This window comes from Aquarana catesbeiana, linkage group LG03 (genome assembly GCF_042186555.1).
Source record: "Aquarana catesbeiana isolate 2022-GZ linkage group LG03, ASM4218655v1, whole genome shotgun sequence".
NCBI classification, from domain to species: Eukaryota; Metazoa; Chordata; class Amphibia; order Anura; family Ranidae; genus Aquarana; species Aquarana catesbeiana.
The window spans coordinates 528,295,180-528,319,289 of NC_133326.1; the positions used below are offsets into that span (position 1 = coordinate 528,295,180).

At 44.3% G+C, this 24,110-nt stretch overlaps 1 protein-coding gene across 2 annotated transcripts in view; it reads left to right on the top strand.

Moving 5' to 3' along the window:
* PARP11 (poly(ADP-ribose) polymerase family member 11) overlaps nt 1–17,263 on the top strand; it is a 56,565-nt gene extending 39,302 nt beyond the window's left edge. For both annotated transcript variants that reach the window (XM_073621254.1, XM_073621255.1), the window contains exons 8-9: nt 8,019–8,170; nt 16,832–17,263. In XM_073621254.1, the coding sequence (XP_073477355.1) occupies nt 8,019–8,170; nt 16,832–17,145 (466 nt within the window). In that variant the 3' untranslated portion in view covers nt 17,146–17,263. The remainder of the gene's footprint in view (nt 1–8,018; nt 8,171–16,831) is intronic.
* Nucleotides 17,264–24,110: the final 6,847 nt, after the last annotated feature.

The window sequence follows — 24,110 nt, forward strand, 5'->3', positions numbered from 1 at the left end:
CCGAATTGGATGGTACCCGGGCCTCATGTCCGAAGAAACGAGGTTTTACCTGTAATGCTTCCTCTTTTTAGAGAGCTGAATCCCGCATTTCAGAAAATGTTTTTTCTAGCCTTATTTCTGGCCGGGTGCTTTACAGGCCCAGAACTGCGGATCCCCCTATCCGTAGGGGGCCCCAGTCTCTGAAGGTTTTCCAAACGGAGCCCACCGTGAGAGGTGAAGATTGGGTCTGTATAAACAGAACCCTGCAGCTGGATAAGGTAAGGGAGATTCCACAGAATTTTTTAATTCTAGTAGGTTTCTCCTTTAAGTAGATGCATACTATGCCTATTGTCGCCACCGTGGGCTGCCAAGAGCACATACCTTCTCATGCTGATTGTATGTCTCGATGTTCACGCTGCACAAGCTCCTCCAGCCGAGCTCCAGGTAGGATGGGATGGGGGGCTCTCCTCTGGGATATTCCCCCCAGAATAGGGGGAGGCCGCAGGTGGTCTGTGAGGCGGTAGTATACCGCACTAACGCTGCCGCCGCCATTGCCACGTGCAGGCCCCATCACTGCCGGCCTCTCTCCTTCCTTCTCCACTCCCAGCCTTTCCTCCACGCTTGTCCCGGAGGGTTGGCTCGCGCGGGAAATGCACGTTTGTTTGAAAAACGAGGGGGGGTGGTGGAGGGGCGGAGCGTCAGCGTGGCGTCCAGCGCGCTCAGACGCCCACATTTCCGGCTGCAAGGCTATAAAAGGCACACTTTACAGGTGCACACAGCCTTTGGAGGGACACAGAGCTGATGGTCGCATGTAAGATGGGACACAGGCATTCTCCTAGGCAGCATTTACTAAGGAAACACTAGACTGGGCATTGGTAGCAGGGCTGTTGCTGGACTACATCGCTCAGCAGTTAGTGTTCATTTTGTGATACCTCCACCTTGTTGCTTTGCACTATGGGTAGAAGAGGTTCAAATACCCCAAGAACCAGAGGCTCTAGGGGATCTCCCTCAGGCTCTGAGGACCCCCTTTCTGCAGCAGCATCCCCCCCTGAAGGGCCAGGGATGGCTAGCCGAGCCGTTGGGGTCAGGGGCTACACCTGCTTCTGGCACTTCAGCCCCTGTATACATTACGCACGAGGTTTTTTCCTCAACCATTAATGGTTTAGAGGAAAGATTAATGGCCGTGATCACATCTTCACTCAGTGGAAGAAAACGCACTAGGTCTTCCTCTGTTACCCAGGACCCTCAAGCAGAGGAGCTCTGGGATAAGGGAGAAGAATCCCTTTCAGAGGATCAGGATGGGACTGATGATTCCTCCTCTGAGGAATCAAGTGGAGAAGGGCCCTCTTCAGCTTCTCAGGATGAGAAAGTCTTCGTGCAGATCCTTGCTGGATTGGTCCACTCCACATTTAAGTTGCCGTATCTGAATCCGTTAAAGAACTCTCTTCTTCTTTGGGGTCACTGAAACCTCCTCAAACAGCACATGCTTTTCCTGTTCATAATTTACTTGAAAAGCTCCTTTATTCTGAGTGGGATCACCCAGATAAACGTTTTTTTCCGCCGAAAAAGTTTTCAACACTTTATCCTATGGAAGAAAAGTTTATTAAAATGTGGGGAATACCGGACGTTGATGCGGCCATTTCCTCCGTAAATAAAAATCTGATTTGTCCTGTAGACAATGCTCAGATTCTCAGGGATCCTGTGGATAAAAAGATGGAGTCCCTGTTGAAGGATGTTTTCTCCTTAGCAGGTTCAGTGGCTCAACCTGCAGTAGCAGCGATTGGAGTCTGTCAATACTTAAGAGACCATGTTAAGCAGGTCATCAAAGTTCTACCTGAACAACAGGCTCAGGGGTTGGCTAACCTTCCAGCGGCCTTATATTTTGTTGTTGACGCCATCAGAGATTCTATCATGCAAGCCTCTCGTCTTTCACTTGGGTTGGTGCATATGCGTAGAATCTTATGGTTGAAAAATTGGTCAGCTGAAGCACCATGTAAGAAGCTTCTGGCTGGGTTTCCATTTCGTGGTGCAAGGTTGTTTGGAGAAGACTTGGATAACTATATCCAAAGGATCTCTTGTGGGAAAAACACTCTTACCTGTTAAGAAAAAGAGTAAGCGTCCCTCTTTCAAACGGACTCTTTCCCCAGCACCAGGGACATCAGCCTCCAGGCAGTCGCAACGGCCTCCTCCGTCTGGGTCAAGAAACATGAGTCAACCCCAGGAACAAAAGAAGTCCTGGGGGAAGAAGTCTGCTAGACAGGACACTAAGGCCTCTTTATGAAGGGGCGCCCCCGCTCGCTCGAGTGGGGGGAAGATTGTTACAGTTCTCAAAGCTCTGGCAGGAGGACTTCCAGGACAGATGGGTAATCTCCACGGTAACCTTACGGTACAAACTGGAGTTCCAAGAATTTCCCTCTCCTCGTTTCCTCAGATCAAATGTGCCCAGGGATCCAGAGAAGAAGCAGTCGCTCCTTCTAGCGTTAGAGCGGCTTTTGTTGCAAGAGGTCATTATGGTGGTTCCCACGAAGGATCAAGGATTGGGATTCTATTCCAACCTTTTTACGGTCCAAAAGCCAAATGGGGATGTCAGACCCATTCTGGATCTAAGGGATCTGAATCGATTCCTAAGGATTCGGTCCTTCCGCATGGAATCAATTTGGACAGTAGTCTCCATCCTGCAGGGAGGAGAATTTCTGGCATCGATAGACATCAGAGATGCATATCTGCATGTGCCCATTTTTCCTGCTCATCAGAAGTTTCTGCGCTTCGAGATAGGAGGGCGCCATTTCCTGTTTGTGGCTCTGCCTTTCGGGATAGCCACTGCACCTCGAGTGTTTACAAAGATCTTGGCTCCTCCTCTGGCCAGATTAAGGGCTCAAGGTATAAGTGTCATAGCATACCTAGACGACCTGCTCTTGATAGACCGGTCGGTAGCCTCGTTGAACGGGAACTTGGGGACCACAGTCAAGTATCTGGAACACCTAGGTTGGATCCTCAACCTAGAAAAATCTTTCCTAAAACCAGTAAGAAGACTGGAGTATTTGGGTCTGATCATAGATACAAGCCAGGAGAAAGTATTTCTACCTCAGGCAAAGATCACTGCTTTAAGGGAGCTGATTCTGGTAGTCAGGACCAAAAAGGGTTTTCATTCGAAGCAGTTCCCTATGCTCAGTTTCATTCAAGACTGCTGCAACACAGTATCCTGTCGGCCTGGAACAAGAAGGTTCAGGCATTAGACTTTCCGATGCACCTGTCTCATGCTGTGCGTCAGAGCCTCAATTGGTGGTTAATACCCGAAAACCTGCAGAAGGGGAAATCCTTTCTACAGGTTACCTGGACGGTGGTAACAACGGATGCCAGTCTGTCGGGTTGGGGAGCAGTTCTGGAACAGTCTGCGGTCCAAGGGGTATGGTCCAACACCGAGAGGACCTTACGCATCAACATTCTGGAGATCCGTGCGGTATATCTAGCCCTAAAGGCCTGGACTATCAGGCTATAGGGTTGCCCGGTCAGGATCCAGTCCGACAATGCCACAGCAGTGGCTTATATCAATCATCAGGGAGTCACCAGGAGCCGAGCTGCTCAAAGAGAGGTGAACCAGATCTTAGTCTGGGCAGAGAAGCAGGTGCCATGCATATCGGCAGTTTTCATTCCAGGGATAGAGAACTGGCAGGCAGACTATTTAAGTCGCCAGCAGTTACTCCCAGGGGAATGGTCTCTGCATCCAGATGTAGATCTCTTTGCATCCCGATTCAACAAAAAGATAGACAGATTTGTGGCAAGGACAAAGGATCCTCTTGCATGCAGGACAGATGCGTTGGTGATTCCGTGGCATCGGTTCTCACTGATTTATGCATTCCCGCCTATTCTGCTACTGCCACAACTCCTTTGCAGGATCAGGCAAGAAAGGAAGTCGGTACTTCTGGTGGCCCCCGCTTGGCCCAGGAGGACTTGGTATGCAGAAATAGTAAGGATGACGGTGGGTTCCCCGTGGACCCTACCGTCACGCCCAGACCGGTTATCTCAGGGTCCAGTGTTCCATCCTGCCTTACAAACGCTAAATTTGACGGTTTGGCTATTGAAACCCACGTTCTGAAGAGTCGTGGGCTTTCAGGTCCTGTGATATCTACCTTGATCAATGCAAGGAAGCCAGCGTCCAGAATTATTTATCATAGAGATGGAAAGCTTATGTATCCTGGTGTGAATCCAGGGGTCGGCATCCCAGAAAATATGTGATAGGTAGAATTCTTGATTTTCTACAATTGGGATTAGAGATGAAGCTGGCCTTGATACCATCAAGGGCCAGGTCTCGGCCTTATCAGTATGGTTTCAACGGCCGCTTGCTTCACATTCTTTGGTCTGAAACTTTATGCAGGGGGTGACGCGTCTTAATCCTCCGGTAAAGGCGCCCCTAAACCCCTGGGACTTGAATTTGGTTCTGTCTGTTTTACAGAAACGGCCTTTTGAACCAATACATCAGATTCCCTTGGTCTTGTTGACAAGAAAGTTAATTTTTCTGGTAGCCATTTCTTCTGCTAGAAGAGTGTCAGAATTAGCAGCTCTTTCCTGTAAAGAGCCTTATTTGATCATACACAAGGATAGAGTGGTATTGCACCCTCATCCTAGTTTTTTACCGAAGGTGGTTTCAGATTTTCATCTAAACCAAGACATTGTTCTGCCTTCCTTTTTTCCAGATCCCTGTTCTTCGGAAGAAAGGTCACTACATTCTTTGGATGTAGTAAGAACAGTCAAGGCCTATCTGGAAGCAACTGCTCAGATTCGCAAAACGGATGTTTTGTTTATGCTGCCAGAGGGTTCCAATAGAGGACAGGCAGCGTCAAAAGCTACCATTTCTAAATGGATTCAACAATTGATTATTCAAGCTTATGGTTTGAAACAGAAGATTCCTCCTTTCAGATCAAGGCACATTCCACAAGGGCCATTGGTGCTTCTTGGGCAGTGCATCACCGGGCCTCTATGGCTCAAACCTGCAAGGCCGCAACCTGGTCTTCAGTCCATACATTCACCAGATTTTGTCAGGTGGATGTGAGAAGGCATGAGGATATCGCCTTTGGGCGTAGTGTGCTGCAGGCAGCGGTACATGGTCCTCAGGTCTGATTGCACCCTACTTGGTTGTGGTTCTCCTCCCCTCAGATAGCATTGCTCTGGGACATCCCATCAGTTATTACTGAGGCTCTGTGTCCCGTGATGTACGAGAAAGAAAATAGGATTTTTTATAACAGCTTACCTGTAAAATCCTTTTCTTTTGATGTACATCACGGGACACAGAGGTCCCGCCCCTCTTCTAATACACTTATATTGCTTTGCTACAAAACTGAGGTATCCCTGTAAGGGGAGGGATTATATAGGGGGTTGAACTTCCTGGTTGGGGTGTGCCAGTGTCCAATCACCTAGTGATACCCTATATAACCCATCAGTTATTGCTGAGGCTCTGTGTCCCGTGATGTACATCAAAAGAAAAGGATTTTACAGGTAAGCTGTTATAAAAAATCCTATTTTTTTTTTCCAGAACCTCGTTCTGTGGAGGAAAGGTCACTACATTCTCTTGATGTGGTGAGAGCGTTCAAAGTCTATTGAAAGTGTCCGCTCAGATTCCTAAAACAGATGTTTTGTTTGTGTTGTCAGACGGTCCTAAAAGAGCACAGGCAGCGTTGAAATCTACTATTTCTAAATGGATTCGTCAAATGACTCAGATCTGCAAGGTCGCAACTTGGTCTTCAGTCCATACATTTACCAGATCTTATCAAGTAGATGTAAAAGATCATGATGATATCGCCTTTGGGCGCAGTGTACTGGAGGCTACAGTATGAGTCCTCTAGTCTCTTGGTGCCCTACTTTTGTTGTGTCTCCCTCCCTTCAGTTGGCATTGCTATGACATCCCACATAGTAACTACTATGGCTCTGTATCCCGTGATGTACGATAAGAAAATAGGATTTTTATAACAGCTGACCTGTAAAATCCTTTTCTTTGAAGTACATCAGGGGACACAGAGATCCCTCCCTTCTTTGGTATACACGTGTATTGCTTTGCTACAAAACTGAGGTACTCCCACTAGTGGGGGGGTTATATAGGGAGTGCACTTTTTAAGTTCCAGTGTCCATCACCTGAAGGTGGCCTATAACCCACATAGTAACTACTATGGCTCTGTGTCCCGTGATGCACTTCAAAGAAAAGGATTTTACAGGTAAGTTGTTTTAAAAATTTTATTTTTACCTGCAAGACAATCGATAAGGGAAAAAACTTCCTTCCATGTAGGAGATAACTGCTCACACTCCCAAAATGTGTGGAGGAAAGTCCCTGGAATTGAGCAACCCCTAAAGCAGTTAGGAAAGACTTCTGGGTAGATTACATTTAGATGAAAGGGTGTGTAACGCCATCTGGTGAAAAGTTTCACCGCTGTCCCTCTAATAGTCAGTGATTTAGTACATTTGCATAGGTTGAGCCACATAATAGACCATTCTGTAATGGTCATCTGTGTGTTTTTTTTTTTTTTTAGATTCCCATTTGAGCATATATGGTAATTCATTGGAAGGGGTAAAGGTGTTCGGTCCTATATCAACTATGTATAATGATCTTTTCTCTCTTGGGTACTTGGTCAGTAGAGATTTTGAAGGTTTGGGATAGTGGGTTTCATAGAAGGATAAAATTTGAAGGCATATTTTCTTCAGTTTAAGCCATTCTGTTGTTAATTTACTTCTATGCTTTGGGTCATTGTCCTGTTGCAACACCCATCTTCTGTTGAGCTGGTGGACAGATGGCCTTAAGTTCTCTTGCAGAATGTCTTGATAAACTTGGGAATTCATTTTTCCTTCAATGATAGCAATCTGTCCAGGCCCTGACGCAGCAAAGCAGCCCCAAACCATGATGCCCCCACCACCATACTTCACAGTTGGGATGAGGTTTTGATGTTGGTGTGCTGTGCCTTTTTTTTTCCACACATAGTGTTGTATGTTTCTTCCAAACAACTCAACTTTGGTTTCATCTGTCCACAGAATATTTTGCCAGTACTGCTGTGGAACATCCAGGTGCTCTTGTGCAAACTGTAAACGTGCAGCAATGTTTTTTTTCGGACAGCAGTGGCTTCCTCTGTGATATCATCCTCCCATGAAATCCATTCTTTTTTAGTGTTTTACGTATCGTAGATTCGCTAACAGGGATGTTAGCATATGCCAGAGACTTTTGTAAGTCTTTAGCTGACACTCAATGATTCTTCTTCACCTCATTGAGCAGTACTGGCGCTGTGCTCTTGCAGTCATCTTTACAGGACGCCCACTCCTAGGGAGAGTAGCAGCAGTGCTGAACTTTCTCTATTTTTATAGACAATTTGTCTTACCGTTGACTGATGAACAGCAAGGCTTTTGAAGATACTTTTATAACCCTTTCCAGCTTTATGCAAGTCAACAATTCTTAATCATAGGTCTTCTGAGAGCTCTTTTGTGTGAGGCATCATTCACATCAGGCAATGCTTCTTGTGAAAAGCAAACCCAGAACTGGTGTGTGTTTTTTATAGGGCAGGGCAGCTGTAACCAACACCTCCAATCTCATCTCATTGATTGGACTCCAGTTGGCTGACACCTCACTCCAATTAGCTCTTGGAGATCTCATTAGTCTAGGGGTTCACATACTTTTTCCACCTGCACTGTGAATGTTTACCTGGTGTGTTCAATAAAAACATGGTAACATTTAATTCTTTGTGTGTTATTAGTTTAAGCAGACTGTGATTGTCTATTGTGACTTAGATGATGATCAGATCACATTTTATGACCAACTTGTGCAGAAATCCATATCATTCCAAAAGGGTTCACGTTCTTTTTATTGCAACTGTATGTTTGCGTACAACAACATTTTTTTGCCTGCAACAATAGTAGCTCAAATATTGTATGACTTACGAAATTGCTGAACAGAACTAACTGAAATGTGCATTATAACATGTGTGCAGACAAAATTGAAAAAAAAATCTCTGCCAGTAAAAGGGTTATTAAACCATATCGGTGATTGCTTGTGGCATTCTCTGTAGGAAGAAAGCTCAAATGAAAAAGAAGAAAGGAGTGTCTGTAATTGCGGAGGAGATGCTCTTTCATGGTACAAGCAATGAATTTGTCAGTGCAATATGCATTCATAATTTTGACTGGCGATTGAATGGTATACATGGCACCGTTTATGGAAAAGGTAAGAGGTGTTTACATGTGGCAGCCTTCTGCTTTTCCAGCCTTTGCTTTTTTAAGTGACTTCTTGAAAGTTGTGCAGTTTAGTACAGTTTGGTCCTCTTATGCCTCATTTCCACTGAGCGGATCGGTTTGGGTCGGTACAGTTTGAATGGCCTAGAATGGTCCGGTCTATTCTGGTGAGCGTTTCCACTGCAAGTGGGACCACAAGGGGCCATACAGGGTTTAGAAAAAATGCCTCAGCATAGCACAGCAGAGGGTTTTCTGTCAGCCAATCAGTGGAATGTATCGTAGCTCCGCCCTAACCGAACCGTTCCATTTTCTATGGCCCCACATCTGAAGCAGGACCCTGAATGGAGCGGTACGGTTCGGTTGTATGGGCCGCTTTCATAATGGAAACACCCAAAATAGCGTACCGTACCGAACCAAACCGATCCGCTCGGTGGAAACGAGGCATTAGATGCTGCCACCTCTCTGCCCTTCCATATTGCTCTCTCTGTTTTTTTTTTTTTTTTTTTTTTTTTTTTTTATTAGGGTTCTTGGGCAAAGAACAGGTATGTTTTAATTCAATGTACACTTTCAAAAATGTTTTCATTATCTAAACTGGGTAGTAGTGTAGTTTTATTTTCTGTGTTTGTTTGCCTAACCTTGTAATCAAGGTATCACATGTGACTGGAGTTTGTAGTGTCATGGCTGATCAATCCCCCAAACCTTGTCCAGTGCATGCCTCATCACCCCCACTTTATTGCATCAGAATTGTGAGAGTGCTAATATGACAAACATATCATCTCCAAACTGCAAGTGAGTTCTCTGGGTGTTTGAGAATGCTCTAACCTGCACCAATGCTAAACTTCCATAGATGGAAAAGTGTCAGTGGGAAGCACTTAGGATTTGTCCCAGACCTAAGCATTCCCCAAATTGCTAGATAGTTTGCAGAGTAACCTACAGCAAAGGACCAGTGTCCTCAAAACCAAGGAGAATATCATCTGCATATATTCCAATAGTCTGGACAAACTGGCCCACTCGCAGTCTTCGTATGGAGGGCCTAAATCTAATGGTTATCGCAAGTGATTTTTAAGCAGTGTAGGAGTAGGAAGAGTGGAAATCCCTGGCCTGTCCCCCTGAACAGGGAAAATGGTTCAGAGATCCAGTCATTTGCCAATACGGGGGCCTGATACAGCAGTTGACACAAAACCAAAGCGTTTTAGACACTGCCATAGATTCACCATTCCACTGAATAGAAAATTAGCCGCATCCAAAGCTACTATCTCTCTCATGCCTTTGTGATCATGAGAGGCTTGGAAATTCATAAACAGCCATTTATTGTTGAAGGCTGTATTTTTACAGGGCATAAAGCCTATTTGGTCTGGATGAATTGGTGATAGAATAACCTGGTTCAAGCATATGGCCAGTATCTTTGCTAAGAATTTGATGTCTACTTGTACTAGGGAAATTGGTCTATAAGACTCTGGCAACCTAGAGTCTTTAACAGATTTGGGAAGTAATCTAATGAGCGCTTCCCGCATGGAGGCGGGTAGTGTTGAACAGTCAAATATAGTATTGTAAAGGTCTGGCAGCGCAGTTATAAGCTTGCCAAACTGGAAGAAGTCAACACTGGCCCATTATTGTGGTGACATCATCACTGGGCTTGTGCTCCATTGAGATGTACGAGTCCCTTTGCCACGGTGGGAGATGGAACTTCTAGTCTGTTCATTGATAGATCCCTATAAATGAATGATGATGTGATAATATCAAAACAAATCAGAACCCCAAGATTTGGGATTAAATAAAAAATAAATAAATAAAGCATGTATGAAGTTCCTCTTAAACATCAATAAAATCTTTCTTTTTCGTACATCATGGGACACAGAGCCACAGTATTTACTGAATGGGTTATATAGGCACCTTTAGGCGATGGACACTGGCACACCCTAGACAGGAAGTTAAACTCCCTATATGACCCCTCCCCTTACTGGGAGTACCTCAGTTTTTTTTTGCCAGTGTCTAAGGTGTTGGTTACGAGTAAAGATGTGCTGTGCTGAGCTCTGCTGGGGAAATCTTTGCTGGGGCAAGTCATGCAACCGGATCCATTCAAAGTGTCTTTTCCAGGCCGAATTGAATGGTAACTGGGCCTCCTGTCCAAAGAAACGAGGTTCTGCCTGTAACGCTTCTCTTTTTAGAGAGCTGGACCCCGGGATCCAGTGTTTTGTTTTTTTTCAGCCATATTTTCCTGGTGGGTGCTTTACAGGGCCAGGAGTGTGGATCCCCCGGTAACAAGGGGCCCCGGTTCATGAAGGTTTTTAAACGGAGCCCACTGTGAGTGGTGAAGATTGGGTCTGTTTGGTTTACCACAGAACCCTGCAGCCGGATAAGGTAAGGGAGATTTCTAATTCTTGTGGGTTTTCTCCTTTTAAGTAAATGTTGCTATGCCTAAAGTCGCCACCGGGGGCTGTCAAGAGCACGTACCTGTTCAATGCTTGTCAGTCTTCCTCCGAGCCCAAGCTTCAGGTAGGATGTGGGAAGGGGGGTTTTCTCTTTTTTCAAGGATGTCACCCCCCCCCCCCCCCCACAGCTTCTTTCCAGGCTAGCGACCATGGGTCAGTCCAGCGGTATGCTGCACCGCTCCCGCCGCCATTACGACGGCTCTCCATCCACCTGTCTTCCTCTCTCCTCCGGCCCAGCCCCCCCTCCACGTGCGATCCAGTCAGATCGGAGCCCCCGCTCACACGGGAAAATGGTCTTTTTTGAAAAAAGATTAAGGGGGGCGGAAGGGGTGGTCGGGGAGGAGGGGCGGAGCATCAGGTCGGCGTGGTTCAATGCCCACAACGCAGGCTATGCATAGCTATAAGGGTGCACTTTTTGCAGGAGGGACACAGGGCAGATGAATGGCATGTGAGTGTGGGTGACACGGGCATTCCCAGGCACGTTTACTTAGCGTCAGACTTGATAGCAGTGGCAGTTGCTGAACTATTTTGCTCAGTGGTGGGTGCATTTCTGGTAGTACCTCTGCATTTGTGCTTAGCACTATGGGCATAAGGGGAGGTACAAATACCCCAAAAATAAGGGCTCAAAGGGATCTCCCTCAGGCTCTGAGGACCCCCCTCTACAACGCCATCACCCCCTGAAAGAGCTGGGGAGGCTGGTCAGAGTGAGCCGTCGGGGTTAGGGGCTGCAACTGCTTCTTGCATTTCAGCCTGTGTGTGTGTGTGTGTGTGTGTGTGTATGTATAATATACTCAGGAGGTTTTTTCCTCAGCCATGAGTGGATTGGAGGAAAGATTAGTGGCCTTAATTGCATCTTCACAAAGTGGAAGAAAACGCATTGGGTTCCCTTCTACCACCCAGGACCCTCAAACAGAGAAACTGGGGAAGGGGGAGACGAATTCCCCTCAGGGGACCGGGAAGAGACTGATGACTCCTCTTCTGAGGAATCAAGTGGGGAAGAACCCTCTTCATCTTCACTGGCTGAGAAATTGCTTGTGCATTCTCTTACTGAAATGGTCCGCTCCACATTTAAGTTACTCGTAACTGAGTCTGTTGAAAAGCCCACTTCTTTTTTGGGTTCACTGAAGCCCCCTCAAGCTCTGCATGCTTTTCCTGTTCATTGCTGGAAAAACTTATTTATTCTGAGTGGGATCACCCAGATAAACATTTTTTTCCCTCCTAAAAAGTTTTCAACACTTTATCCTATGGAGGAAAAATGTACAAAGATGTGGGGTATACCAGCAATTGACGCTGCTTTATCCTCTGTAAATAAAAGTTTGACTTGTCCTGTTGACAACGCTCAAATGCTTAGGGATCCAACCGATAAAAAAATTGGAATTCCTGGTAAACATTTTTTCCTTGGCAGGTTCAGTAGCTCAACCTGCAGTGGCGGCAATTGGGGTATGTCAGTCCTTGAGAGACCACTTGAAACAGGTGCTCAAGGTTTTCCCTGAACAGCAGGCCCAGGAGTTAGCCGAGCTGCCAGCGGCTTTGTGTTTTGCAGTTGACGCAATCAGAGATTCTATCCCTCAGACCTCTCGCCTTACTCTTGAGTTGGTGCATATGCGTAGAATCTTATGGTCGAAAAATTGGTCAGCCGAAGCGCCGTGCAAAAAGCTCCTGGCTGGTTTTCCGTTTCGCGGTGTAAGGCTGTTTGGGCATGATTTGGACAATTATATCCAAAAGATTTCAAGTGGGAAAAGTACCCTTTTGCCAGTTAAGAAAAGGAGTAAACGTCCCTCATTTAAACGGGCTCTTTCTTCAGTGCCGGGGGCATCAGCCTCCAGGCAGCCGCGACGGCCTCCACCGTCAGGTTCAAGAGGTAAAACTCCGAGTCAACCCCAGGGACAAAAGAAGTCCTGGGGGAGGAAACCTACAAGACAGAACGCTAAAGCCTTTTTATGAAGGGGCGCCCCCGCTCGTTTGATTGGGGGGGTAGACTGCTACAGTTCTCAAAGGTCTGGCAGGAAGATTTTCAGGACAGATGGGTGGAATCTAGGTTACAAACTAGAGTTCCGAGAATTCCCGTCTCCTCGTTTCCTCAGATCAAATGTCCACAAAGACCCAGAGAAAAAGAAGTCTCTCCTTCAAGCGTTAGACCGACTTTTTTATGTCACAAAAAGTGATCATGGTGGTTCCCATGGAAGAGCAGGGGTTGGGGTTTTATTCAATCCTTTTCATGGTGCCAAAACCAAATGGACATGTCCGACCCATTCTAGATCTCAAAGATCTAAACCAGTTCCTAAAAATTAGATCTTTTCGCATGGAATCAATCCGATCGGTAGTCTCCATCCTACAAGGAGGAGAACTTCTGGCATCATTTGACATCAAGGATATAATAATATAAATATCTGCATTTCGAAGTGGAAAAACTTAATTTTCAGTTTGTAGCTCTACCTTTCGGTCTAGCTACTGCACCTCGGGTGTTTACAAAGGTCCTGGCTCCTCCTCTAGCCAGATTAAGGGCCCAGGGTATAACGATTATAGCTTACCTAGACGACCTGCTCTTAATAGACTGGTCGGTAGCCCGCTTAGACCAAAGCTTGGTCACTACAGTCAACTACTTGGAATACCTTGGTTGGGTCTTCAAGAGAAGTCTTCTTTAAAAACAGTAAGAAGACTAGAGTACTTGGGTCTGGTTATAGATACAACCCAGAAGAGGGTGTTTTTACCCCAGGCAAAAATCAGCACCATAAAGGAGCTGGTTCAGGTAGTCAGGGCGAAGAAGGGTCCTTCTATTCTTCTTTGTATGAGGTTGTTGGGAAAGATGGTGGCTTCATTCAAAGCAGTTCCCTATGCTCAGTTTCATTCGAGACTGCTGCAAAACAGTATCCTGTCTGCCTGGAACAAGAAAGTCCAGGCGCTAGATTTCCGATGCGTTTGTCGCCAATAGTGCGTCAGAGCCTCAGCTGGTGGTTGGTACCCGAGAATCTGCTGAAAGGGAAATCCTTCTTACCAGTTACCTGGAAGTTGGTAACAACAGATGCCAGCCTTTCGGGTTGGGGAGCAGTTCTGGAAGAGACGACTGTCCAAGGGAAATGGTCCAAAACCGAGAGGACCTTACCCATCAACATTCTAGAGATTTGGGCAGCGTACCTAGCCCTAAAAGCCTGGACATTCAGGTTGCAGGGTTGTCCTGTCAGGATCCAATCCGACAATGCCACAGCAGTGGCTTATATCAATCACCAAGGGGGCACCAGGAGTCGTGCAGCCCAGGGAAAAGTAAACCAGATCCTAACCTGGGCAGAAAGGCATGTGCCGTGCATATCGGCAATCTTCATTCCAGGGGTAGAGAATTGGCAGGCGGACTACTTAAGTCGCCAGAAGTTGTTCCCGGGGGAATGGCCTCTTCACCCCGACATCCTTCCTGGCTATATGCCAAAGATGGGGGATCCCGGACGTAGATCTGTTTGCGTCCAGGTTCAACAACAAGATCGACAACTTTGTGTCAAGAACAAGGGATCCACTTGCACGCGGGACAGATGTGTTGGTGACCCTGTGGGATCAGTTATCACTGATTTATGCATTCCCTCCTATTCTGCTGCTACCACGACTTCTTTGCAGGATCAAGCAGGAAAAGAAGTCGATGCTTCTGGTGGCCCCAGCGTGGCCCAGAAGATCTTGGTATGCATAAATAGTAAAGATGGCGGTAGAGCCACCATGGACCCTACCACCACGTCCAGACCTGCTATCGGAGGGACCAGTGTTCCATCCTACCTTACAAACGCTAAATTTAACAGTTTGGCTATTGAAACCCACATTCTGAAGAATCGTGGGCTTTCAGGCCCGGTGATATCTACCTTGATTAATGCAAGGAAGCCAGCTTCCAGAGTCATTTATTAAAGAGTCTGGAAGGCATATGTTTCCTGGTGTGAATCCAGGGGTTGGCATCCCAGAAAGTACGTCACAGGTAGAATCCTTGTTTTTCTGCAAATTGGGTTAGAGATGAAGCTAGCGTTGAGTACAGTCAAGGGCCAGGTCTCGGCCTTATTGGTATTGTTTCAACGTCCACTTGCTTTGCATTCTTTGGTCCGAAGCTTTATACTGGGGGTAACGCGGCTTAATCCTCTGGTTAGAGCACCCCTGAACCCTTGGGACTTGAATTTAGTTCTGTCGGCATTACAGAAGCAGCCTTTTGAGCCGAAACAACATATTCCCTTGGTCCTTTTTGACCAGGAAGCTAGTTTTTCTGGTAGCCATTTCCTCTGCAAGACGGATATCAGAATTGGTGGCTCTTTCTTGTAAAGAGCCATATTTAATCATTCACAAGGATAGAGTGGTCCTCATCCTAGCTTTCTACTAGAGGTGGTTTCAGGTTTTCATCTAAACCAGGATATTGTTCTGTCTTCATTTTTTCCGGAACCCTATTCTACGGAAGAAAAGTCACTACATTCCCTGGATGTACTGAGAGCGGTCAAAATCTATTTGGAGGCGACTGATCAGGTTTGGAAAACGGATGTTTTGTTTGTGTTGCCTGAAGGTCTTAGAAAAGGACAGACAGCATCGAAATCTACTATTTCTAAGTGGATTCAGCAAGTAATTAGTTATTCAAGCTTATGGTTTCAAGAGGAAAGTTCCACCTTTTCAAATCAAAGCGCACTCCACCAGGGCTGTTAGTGCTTCATGGGCAGTGCATCACCAGGCCTCCATGGCTCAAATCTGCAAGGCTGCAACTTGGTCTTCAGTCCATACATTCACCAGATTCTATCAGGTGGATGTGAGAAGGCATGAGGATATCGCCTTTGGTTGCAGTGTGCTGGAGGCAGCAGTATAGGTCCTCAGGTCTGATTGCACCCTACTTTTTGTTTGTGTCTCCCTCCCCTCAGATCGCTTTGCTCTGGGACATCCCATTCAGTAAATACTGTGGCTCTGTGTCCCGTGATGTACGAAAAAGAAAATAGGATTTTTATAACAGTTTACCTGTAAAATCCTTTTCTTCAAGTACATCACGGGACACAGAGGTCCCTCCCCTCTTCTAATACACGTATATTGCTTTGTTACAAAACTGAGGTACTCCCAGTAAGGGGAGGGGTTATATAGGGAGTTAAACTTCCTGACTAGGGTGTGCCATTGTCCATCGCCTAAAGGTGCCTATATAACTCATTCAGTAAATACTGTAGCTCTGTGTCCCATGATGTACTCAAAGAAAAGGATTTTACAGGTAAGCTGTTATAAAAATCCTATTTTACATCGATTCTAACCCTTATCTAATGTTGCTAAAACTTCAAAAATGTGGCTATACATATACAGTACTCTTTAATAAATACCTTTTTCACAGTTTTTCATCCTTTGATGCATCTCAGTACTGATCTGCTTCACCTGTTTTTGTCTGCATGCACTCCAGCGATGGCTACATGGCATTTCTGATGGCGGGTTTACTAGGTGACATCAGTGGATCATATCTGCAAAATGTTTCTTAAAACGTCCACTTGTAGTTTCCATCAGAAGCCCATGTAACAGGCTGAGACAACACAGGAGCACAACTGGGAGACAGAAAAAGCGTTGTCGCCCTATAGCAGAAAGTGCCTGAAAAAAGGCAAGATCACCAGTTATTATTTTAATGAAAGCTGCAGATTTAGAAATATTAAAATTACATTAAAGCGGACCTTCAGCCTCCCAAGCATGACCTTCACCCTTCCTCCCGTCCTCTGAAGAAATATGTTTTTTCTTTTTTTTTTTCTCTTTTGTTTACCTCCTTTTTGTTAAGAGAACGCCCATCCTGCCTTCCCATGCCCATCACTCGCCTTAGGCTAATGACGCGCACACTGCCCGCTGTGCCTCCCTGTATGTCACATCCCAGGAGGCATAGCCTTTCATTGAGGAAAGGAGGAGGGGGCGGGCCTGTCGGCACGTCATCAGGAGGTGTGTCGGCTGATCCCAGAACAGCCAACAGCCTAGACATGATGTCACAGATAAATATGGCAGCGTGGGACCGAGCGCTGCCAGAAGAGAAGAAGCTCTCAGCTGGACAGCGCTGGATCCGCTGGTGGGCGAGTATCAAAAGCTAGCAAAGATCACCACCAGGTAGGTAGGTAAGGCTTAAAAAATAAATGGGAATGCTGGAGGGTAAAGTTCCGCTTTAACATGCTCAATGAGTTTGGACTTATATCTATTTTATTGGGGCAGTTTGATCCCGAATGTAATTGAAATGGTTGATCTCGTTGTGCTTTCTTGTTCTGCAGGTACCTACTTTGCAAAGCATGCCTCGTTATCAAGCCAATACTGTAAAAATAGCAGCAAGCACAGTATGACACTAGGACTGCATGGCGTGAATCCTTTCTTTTGCAGCTCGTTTACAAACAAATCCATGTTCCTGGCCAGGGTCATAGTTGGAGATTACACCACAGGAAACAAGACCTACATCCGACCGCCTTCAAAGGATGGGAGTCTCATCAACTTATATGACAGCTGCGTGGACAATCCTTTTTCTCCGCTCCTTTATGTCATTTTTGACAGCAATCAGATCTACCCAGAGTACATCATACAGTTTGACTGACTACATTTATTTATTTAATTTTTTTATTTAGACGACCACATTTCTTTCTTTCCCTTTTTTTTTCTTTAGTACAGAACACTATGGCTTGGTCAATAAAAAGCAGAAGAGGATGTTTAAAGGAATGCAGTGAAACAATGGCTTTCTTCTCCTTCTTGGTGATGCTCTGCTGTAGGGGGGGGTTGGTTTGGGGTTAACTTTTTTTTTTTCCCATGGAAAAAATGGAATGGTGTTTTGTTTAGAGAGCAGGGACACAAATACACTATCGCTGCTTTTGCACAGTGATATTGTTGCAGGTAACGTGTCATGCAGACGGCTTGTAGTTCTCAATAGACTGAGTGAGCTGATCAAAGTGCTTGCAGTCCATTTACACTTCCTCCAGCTTTTTAACCATAACTCCCCACAAAGGAACTGGAGGGAGAGTGTGCAGGAGCCTGACATTGTACCTGTGAACCATGGAGCCTGAAATTGTACATCTGTGTCATTATTCTGGCGAGCCTGCGTGAGACCAAACATAGCCAATGAGCATAGGCAGATTCCCCTCCATGACGGTGTGGGTGCACACACACCCCCCATTGCATTGTGGGATAGGGCAGGTAGTGTGCCTAATCTCACTAGGAACTGGGGAAAAAACAGCAGGGGACCCGGGAAGGACTGGATTGCATTTATTTTAAAACACAAGATTTATGTTGATAGCTTATGTTGTGATTTGCTTTCTGCATATTTACGTTAACCACAGGTTTCCTTAAGGCCTCATGCACATGGGCAGAAAAAAAATGCTGCTGTTAAGGGCGTCTGTCTTTTTTTTTTTTATGCCTCTGGAAGCAGTTCTAGGTTATCTAATGTGCATATGCAGATTGTTTCATTTACAGGTGTATTCAGAAGCAGTGTTCAGGAGCATAAAGTGCCCCAAACCTGTGTTCAGAGAGGAGTCTTCCAGCATAATTTACCCCCTTATGTGCCTAAACGTGCACTTGTGCATGTAAATTTATTCTAGTGGTTAGAATAAGTTAATGCACTGTCCTTTAGACTTTAGGGGGGGCAGATTTTCGTGTCAGTGGAAGGAATCGTACCCCATCATTTGTGTCCATCGAAAGAATAGTACCCCCTCATTGGTGTCAATGGAAGGAATAGTGCCCCATCATTGGTGTCAGTAGGAAGAATAGTGCCCGATAGTTGGTGTCAGTGAAAGGAATGGTGCCCCATCATTGGTATCAGTGGAAGGAATAGTGCTCCATGATTGGTGTCAGTAGGAAGAATATTACCCCATCATTGGTGTCAGTGGAAGGAATAGTGCTCCATGATTGGTTTCAGTAGGAAGAATATTACCCCATTATTGGTGTCAGTGGAAGGAATAGTGCTCCATGATTGGTGTCAGTAGGAAGAATAGTGCCCCATAGTTGGTATCAGTGGAAGGAATAGTGCTCCATCATTGGTATCAGTGGAAGGAATAGTGCTCCATCATTGGTGTCGGTGGAAGGAAAAGTGCCCCATAATTCGTGTCAGTAGGAAGAATAGTGCCCCGTAGTTGGTGTCAGTGGGAGAAATAGTGCCCCGTGGTTGGTGTCAGTGAGAGAAACAGTGCCCCAAGGGCCAGATATAGACAATCAAAGGGCCACATCTGGCCCCTGGGCCGCAGTTTGGAGACCACTGTTCTAACCAATAGAATCAATTTACACTCCTGCACATCTAAATGCAATATATGCATACGCACGTAAAGGGTGCATAAAAATGCACCATTAAAAGCATTTTTTTTGCCAACTTCTGGCAGCATATTTGGAGCATTTTTTTTCCATACGTCCGTGTGCATGAGGCCTTGAAGCAGATGTAAACCCTGCCTGGATGACATTTGGTTTCTTAAGGCAGTTTATCCAAAACAACTGCCATTTTTTTTCTTTTAGAAAATACTGTTTTTCCATTTGTTCATCTTTTTTTTTTGTAGCTCAATCCTACTATCCTCTACAGCAGTGGTTCTCAACTCCGGTCCTCAGGGCCCACTAACAGGCCAGGTTTGTAAGATAACTGAAATACGTCACAGGTGATATAATTTGCTGCTCAGTGATTGCAGTATTTTAGGCTGCATTGTCCCCAAGGTAATACTTAAAATCTGGCCTGTTAGTGGGTCCTGAGGACAGGAGTTGAGAACCACTGCTCTACAGCCTTTTGCATCCACTTCCTGTTTACCTGCTTGTGCCCCAGCTGCAGTCATTGCTCAGACTGGCTTCCCAATAGTGAACAGGGGTGTTTACATACACTTTGAGCAATAACATGAACTGTGGGAAGCATTCCACTTCCTGTTTAGCCCTGGCACCAGGGTTCCTCTGTGATACCCTGATCAGGAAAAGGTTCTCATACATTATTTTTGCAGTCTGAGCCCATATACATAGATCATTGCTTATTCTGGGCATTTTTGGCCAGATTGGTATAACGTAATGTCTGTGGGCACCTTTAGTTAGGCACTCTCCTCTTTGGTTGCTTGTGTACAGGTTCCCTTTTAACATTCAAAAGTAATGCTACCCCATTAGGGCACCTTTCTAGCTATGATACAATGTCCAGTGGCTGGTGGCCCTTTCTGTACTTTGCAGTGAAATTATGGCCTTACTTTGGTACATGCCTAGAAGCCTAACTCCACAAGATACTCGCCTCCACCTTCCAGCACTTGCTGCTGTCATCTTTTCCCTGCGCTACTTCCGGATTCCGGGCTTTCAGCCTTTTGATTTGTCAGCAGGGGATGATGTGATTCTATGCATGCACACAGGAGTCAGTCATTTTAACACAGCCACAGTGTCCGTACACTGAGCTGAACATTCAATAGAAGACTGCAAACAGGCAAGTAAGTGGGTCTAATTACAGCAATTTATTTTAAAATTTTAGGTTTAGTTCCTTTTTTTTTTTTTTTTTTTTTTTTTTTTTATAGAGAACTGTAGAGAGGAAGTGTAGGATTCGGTAGTGGCTTTTCAGAAAGTGACTTTGTCTCCAGCTTCACCATTGCCCAACCAAAGCATATTCATTAGCAGATTCAAAAGATCTAAGTCCAAATTGAGAGCAAATAGTAGAGATCACTTTAGCTGTTTTTGAAATTCGGTCTTTCAGCCATGTAGCAGTTATCAAGAGAACCTGTTCCCAGTGTGGTGTTAGAGCATTTGTAGTGCCTATCAACAGTGCACAAAAGACTGTCACAAAGAGTGATGGTCAGTAAAAGGTGCTTTGTTCACCCCCCCCCCCCCCATGTTCCAAAGAAGCCCTCCATTTGTTAGCCCTCCATGGTACAATCATTTAGTAGCGTGCAGACCTATGATGCCAAAAAACAATTGTTTCTTAAGCACTGCAAGCAGGTCAGTAACTTTTTTCTTTTTTTTTTTTGAGGAAAAAAAAAAACATTCCCCTCTGGGTGATCTATGTACATTGCAGGGATTTTAACAAGCTTGCCAATTCTTGAAGAAATAGCTGTTTGTCTGTGTCTATGTGCTAAGCGAGTCTGTATGGGAGTGGTTTTATAATTATCAATCTGCTGCTGCACCTGCAAGGCTCTAATGAGGAAAGGTAATCAAAAAGAAAAAAAAAAAAGAAACGGTGTTCTCAAGACAGAGAAGAAGAAAAAAAAGGTCACGATATCTGTGTATGTTATGGGGGAACTGACAGTGCATACATATATGAAAGAAGAAAAATTACATAAAAGCCAGACTGACGCTCAACATCAATAAATGTAAATGTCTAATGTGTCCCTAAATGGATGTGTACATGTATAGGAGACCCAGTAAAATAGCCTGACACATGTAACAATTAAAGAAAAATAATCTTATTAAACACCTATAACCTAGTACATAAAAACCCTATTATCTAGCTAATAGAATCATAATTGGCCAACTATTAAAAACACAACTATAGCAGCTGCAAGGAGATTATGTGAGCATCCCCCCCCCCAAATTGTGTACACCAAAATGTTCATAAATGTATGTACCCCAATAGGGGGGCACAGTCTACGTGAACTAAATCACAAGATTAAAGCCTCCCTTCCATATTGCTGTTCAAGATAACTATGTAACTGAATATTATTCAGAATTCATGGAAAGATCCTCTGATGCAATATGTTCTGGGACCAACATGTGGCTGGTTATCATTCAGAGTTCATTAAAAGTTCCTTCTAGTGGAATGCAGAGTGAGACTAAACCACATATAAATGGTGTAGATGGGCCACTACATGTGGCAAAATATCATTCAAAGTCAATGAAGGTGTCCTTTGATGAAATATGTTGTGAGACGAACCCACATATAAGAAATGTGCAACCAGTGTGAATTATGGCACATATATCAAGAGAATAGAGTAATACTTAGCCAACCGTGTGGGTCTTGAAAAGTCCAGGCTGTTCTTCTAGAAAGTAATGGTCTATAGGACCATATCCAGATGAACAATGGTCCCTAAATAAATGGAGGAGATAGAGGTATCCCAAAAGCTGTCATTGTGGGAGCAAGACTGGAAGTCTGACCCATTTCGCCGGTCACGCCGGCTGCTTCAGAGGCAAATGTCATCCATGGTGACGCTTGATATATGTGTCATAATTCACTCTGGTTCCACGTTGCTTATATGTGAGTTGGTCTCACAACATATTCCATCAAAGGACACCTTCACAGACTTTGAATGATATTTAGCCACATGTAGTGGCCCATGTACACGGTTTATATGTGAGTTGGTCTCACTCTACATTCCACTAGACAAGAGGATCTCTTAGGCTCCATTCACACTAGCGCGTTTTTTGATGCATTTTGCATTTTGCAGAAATGCACGGGAATTTTTTAACATGGGTTCTTATGGAACATGTTCACATCAATGCCTTTTTGTTTCTCTGCATTTTTGGAAAGGGTCAGGGACTTTTTTTCATGCAAAATGCAGCGTTTTGCATGTAATAGAATTCAATGGACAAGCATCAAAAACGCAAGTGCACCGTTTTTGATCCGTTTTTGATGCATTTTTGCCGTTTTTTTAAAATTTTTTTTATTTTTTAAAATTTTTTTTTAATTTTTTTTTTAGACTGTAAAAAAAAATGTAAAAAAAAAAAAAAAAAACGCAAATCGCGGCAAAAACGCCGCAAAAACGCTGCTCAAAAACGTGGCAAGCATGAAAAAAAAACCTCCAAAAACGCTCAAAAGCAACATGCATAGGTGTGAATCGAGCCTTAATGAACATATATCTTTCCATGAATTCTGAATAATATTCAGATGCATATAGTTATTTAATCTTTAACCTTGTGATTTAGTTCACGCAGACTGCGCCTCTTATTGGGGTACAATTTTGTTACCCCTTCTCCCTGCAGCTGCTATGGTTGGTTTTTTAATAATTGGCCAATTATGATTTTATTAGCTAGATAGTGGGTTTTTGTATGTTCTATCTAGGTTATAGGCGATTAATAAAGTTCTTTTTCTTTAATTGTTACATGTGTCGGGCTATTTTGCTGGGTCTCTTTTATTTATATATAATATAATTTTTAATAACATTCAATTACAATATGACTTGAGTCACAATTCTATACGCTATATAATTATTTTTTTATTTGTTAATTTTTTTCCCAACGAAAGTGGAGTTACCCTTTGGCTTAAAATATACAGTAACCTATAGCAAGTAGAGTTCCCTGTCAGTCCTGTAACAGATTCCAGAAGGAGGTTCCCTGCATTAGAACAGATACAGTATTGTACTTTTTTAATGTACAGTGTTATCTACTTCTCCCCTCAGTTTCAACGCTGCAGTCTCCATTTGTCTCTTTAGCAATTTAACACTTGAGAGCCTGTATCCTCCGTTGTAGCTCCCCATCCAACCCCCTACATAAGTATTGTATCAGATCAGCATTGTGCAGTGAGGAACACAGGTATCTGACACTCTAAGGAGCCTGGGTCCTCCATTTTGCATTGTTGTTCTATTCTCTGACCTTTACATAAATATTTTGTCCTGTAGTGGCATAAGGGTTGGAGGACGGTTCCACGGTGTGCAACAAGGGATGCTCCTGTAAGTGTTAAATGCTGAGAAGACTGATTAAAAGGGGGTACACACTATGGGAAAATCGGAAGAAAAATTCTGCATAAGGCATGATCGTTCTATTTGTGTATAGTGTGTACACAGCTTTCGAAATCCAATTCAGACTTTGCAAGCAAAAATTTCCGAAGGGACAAACTCGTACGTGAACAGAACGAACGATTTTCGTTTAACGTGTACTGTTTTCGTACAAGAAAAATCTGAAATGAAAGACTACACATGATCAGAAACCATAAACAAACAAAAAAAAAACCTTTGTCGTACTAGTATTTTTGTACATTATTTCCTACCTCGGTTACAACTTACTGTGAAACAGCAAGGAAAATCGGACAATAATTCTCACGATTTTCTTATAGCGTGTACCATCCTTAAGGCTGCAGTGCTGAAAAGGAGGGAAGGTACTAGGCACAGGTTAGCTAAAGGGTAAATATGGGAGCTCTTGCAAGGAACTTCTGTTTGGATTTTGTTATGGAACTGACAAGGATGGCACATTAGAGATGGATTGGTTGCTAAAGGTACTGCACATGGCATACATCCTTTTTTTATTGTGATAATTGCATTCATGGAATATTTACTTCTGTAGCAGCACATACAGTTGTGCTCATAAGTTTACATACCCTGGCAGAATTTATGATTTCTTGGCCATTTTTCAGAGAATATGAATGATAACACAAAAACTTTTCTTTCACTCATTGTTAGTGTTTGGCTGAAGCCATTTATTATCAATGTTTACTCTTTTTTAAATCATAATGACAACAGAATCTAACCAAATGACCCTGATCAAAAGTTTACGTACCCCAGTTCTTAATACCGTGTATTGCCCCCTTTAACATCAATGACAGCTTGAAGTCTTTTGTGGTATTTGTGGATGAGGCTCTTTATCTTCTCAGATGGTAAAGCTGCCCATTCCTCTTGTCAAAAAGCCTCCAGTTCCTGTAAATTC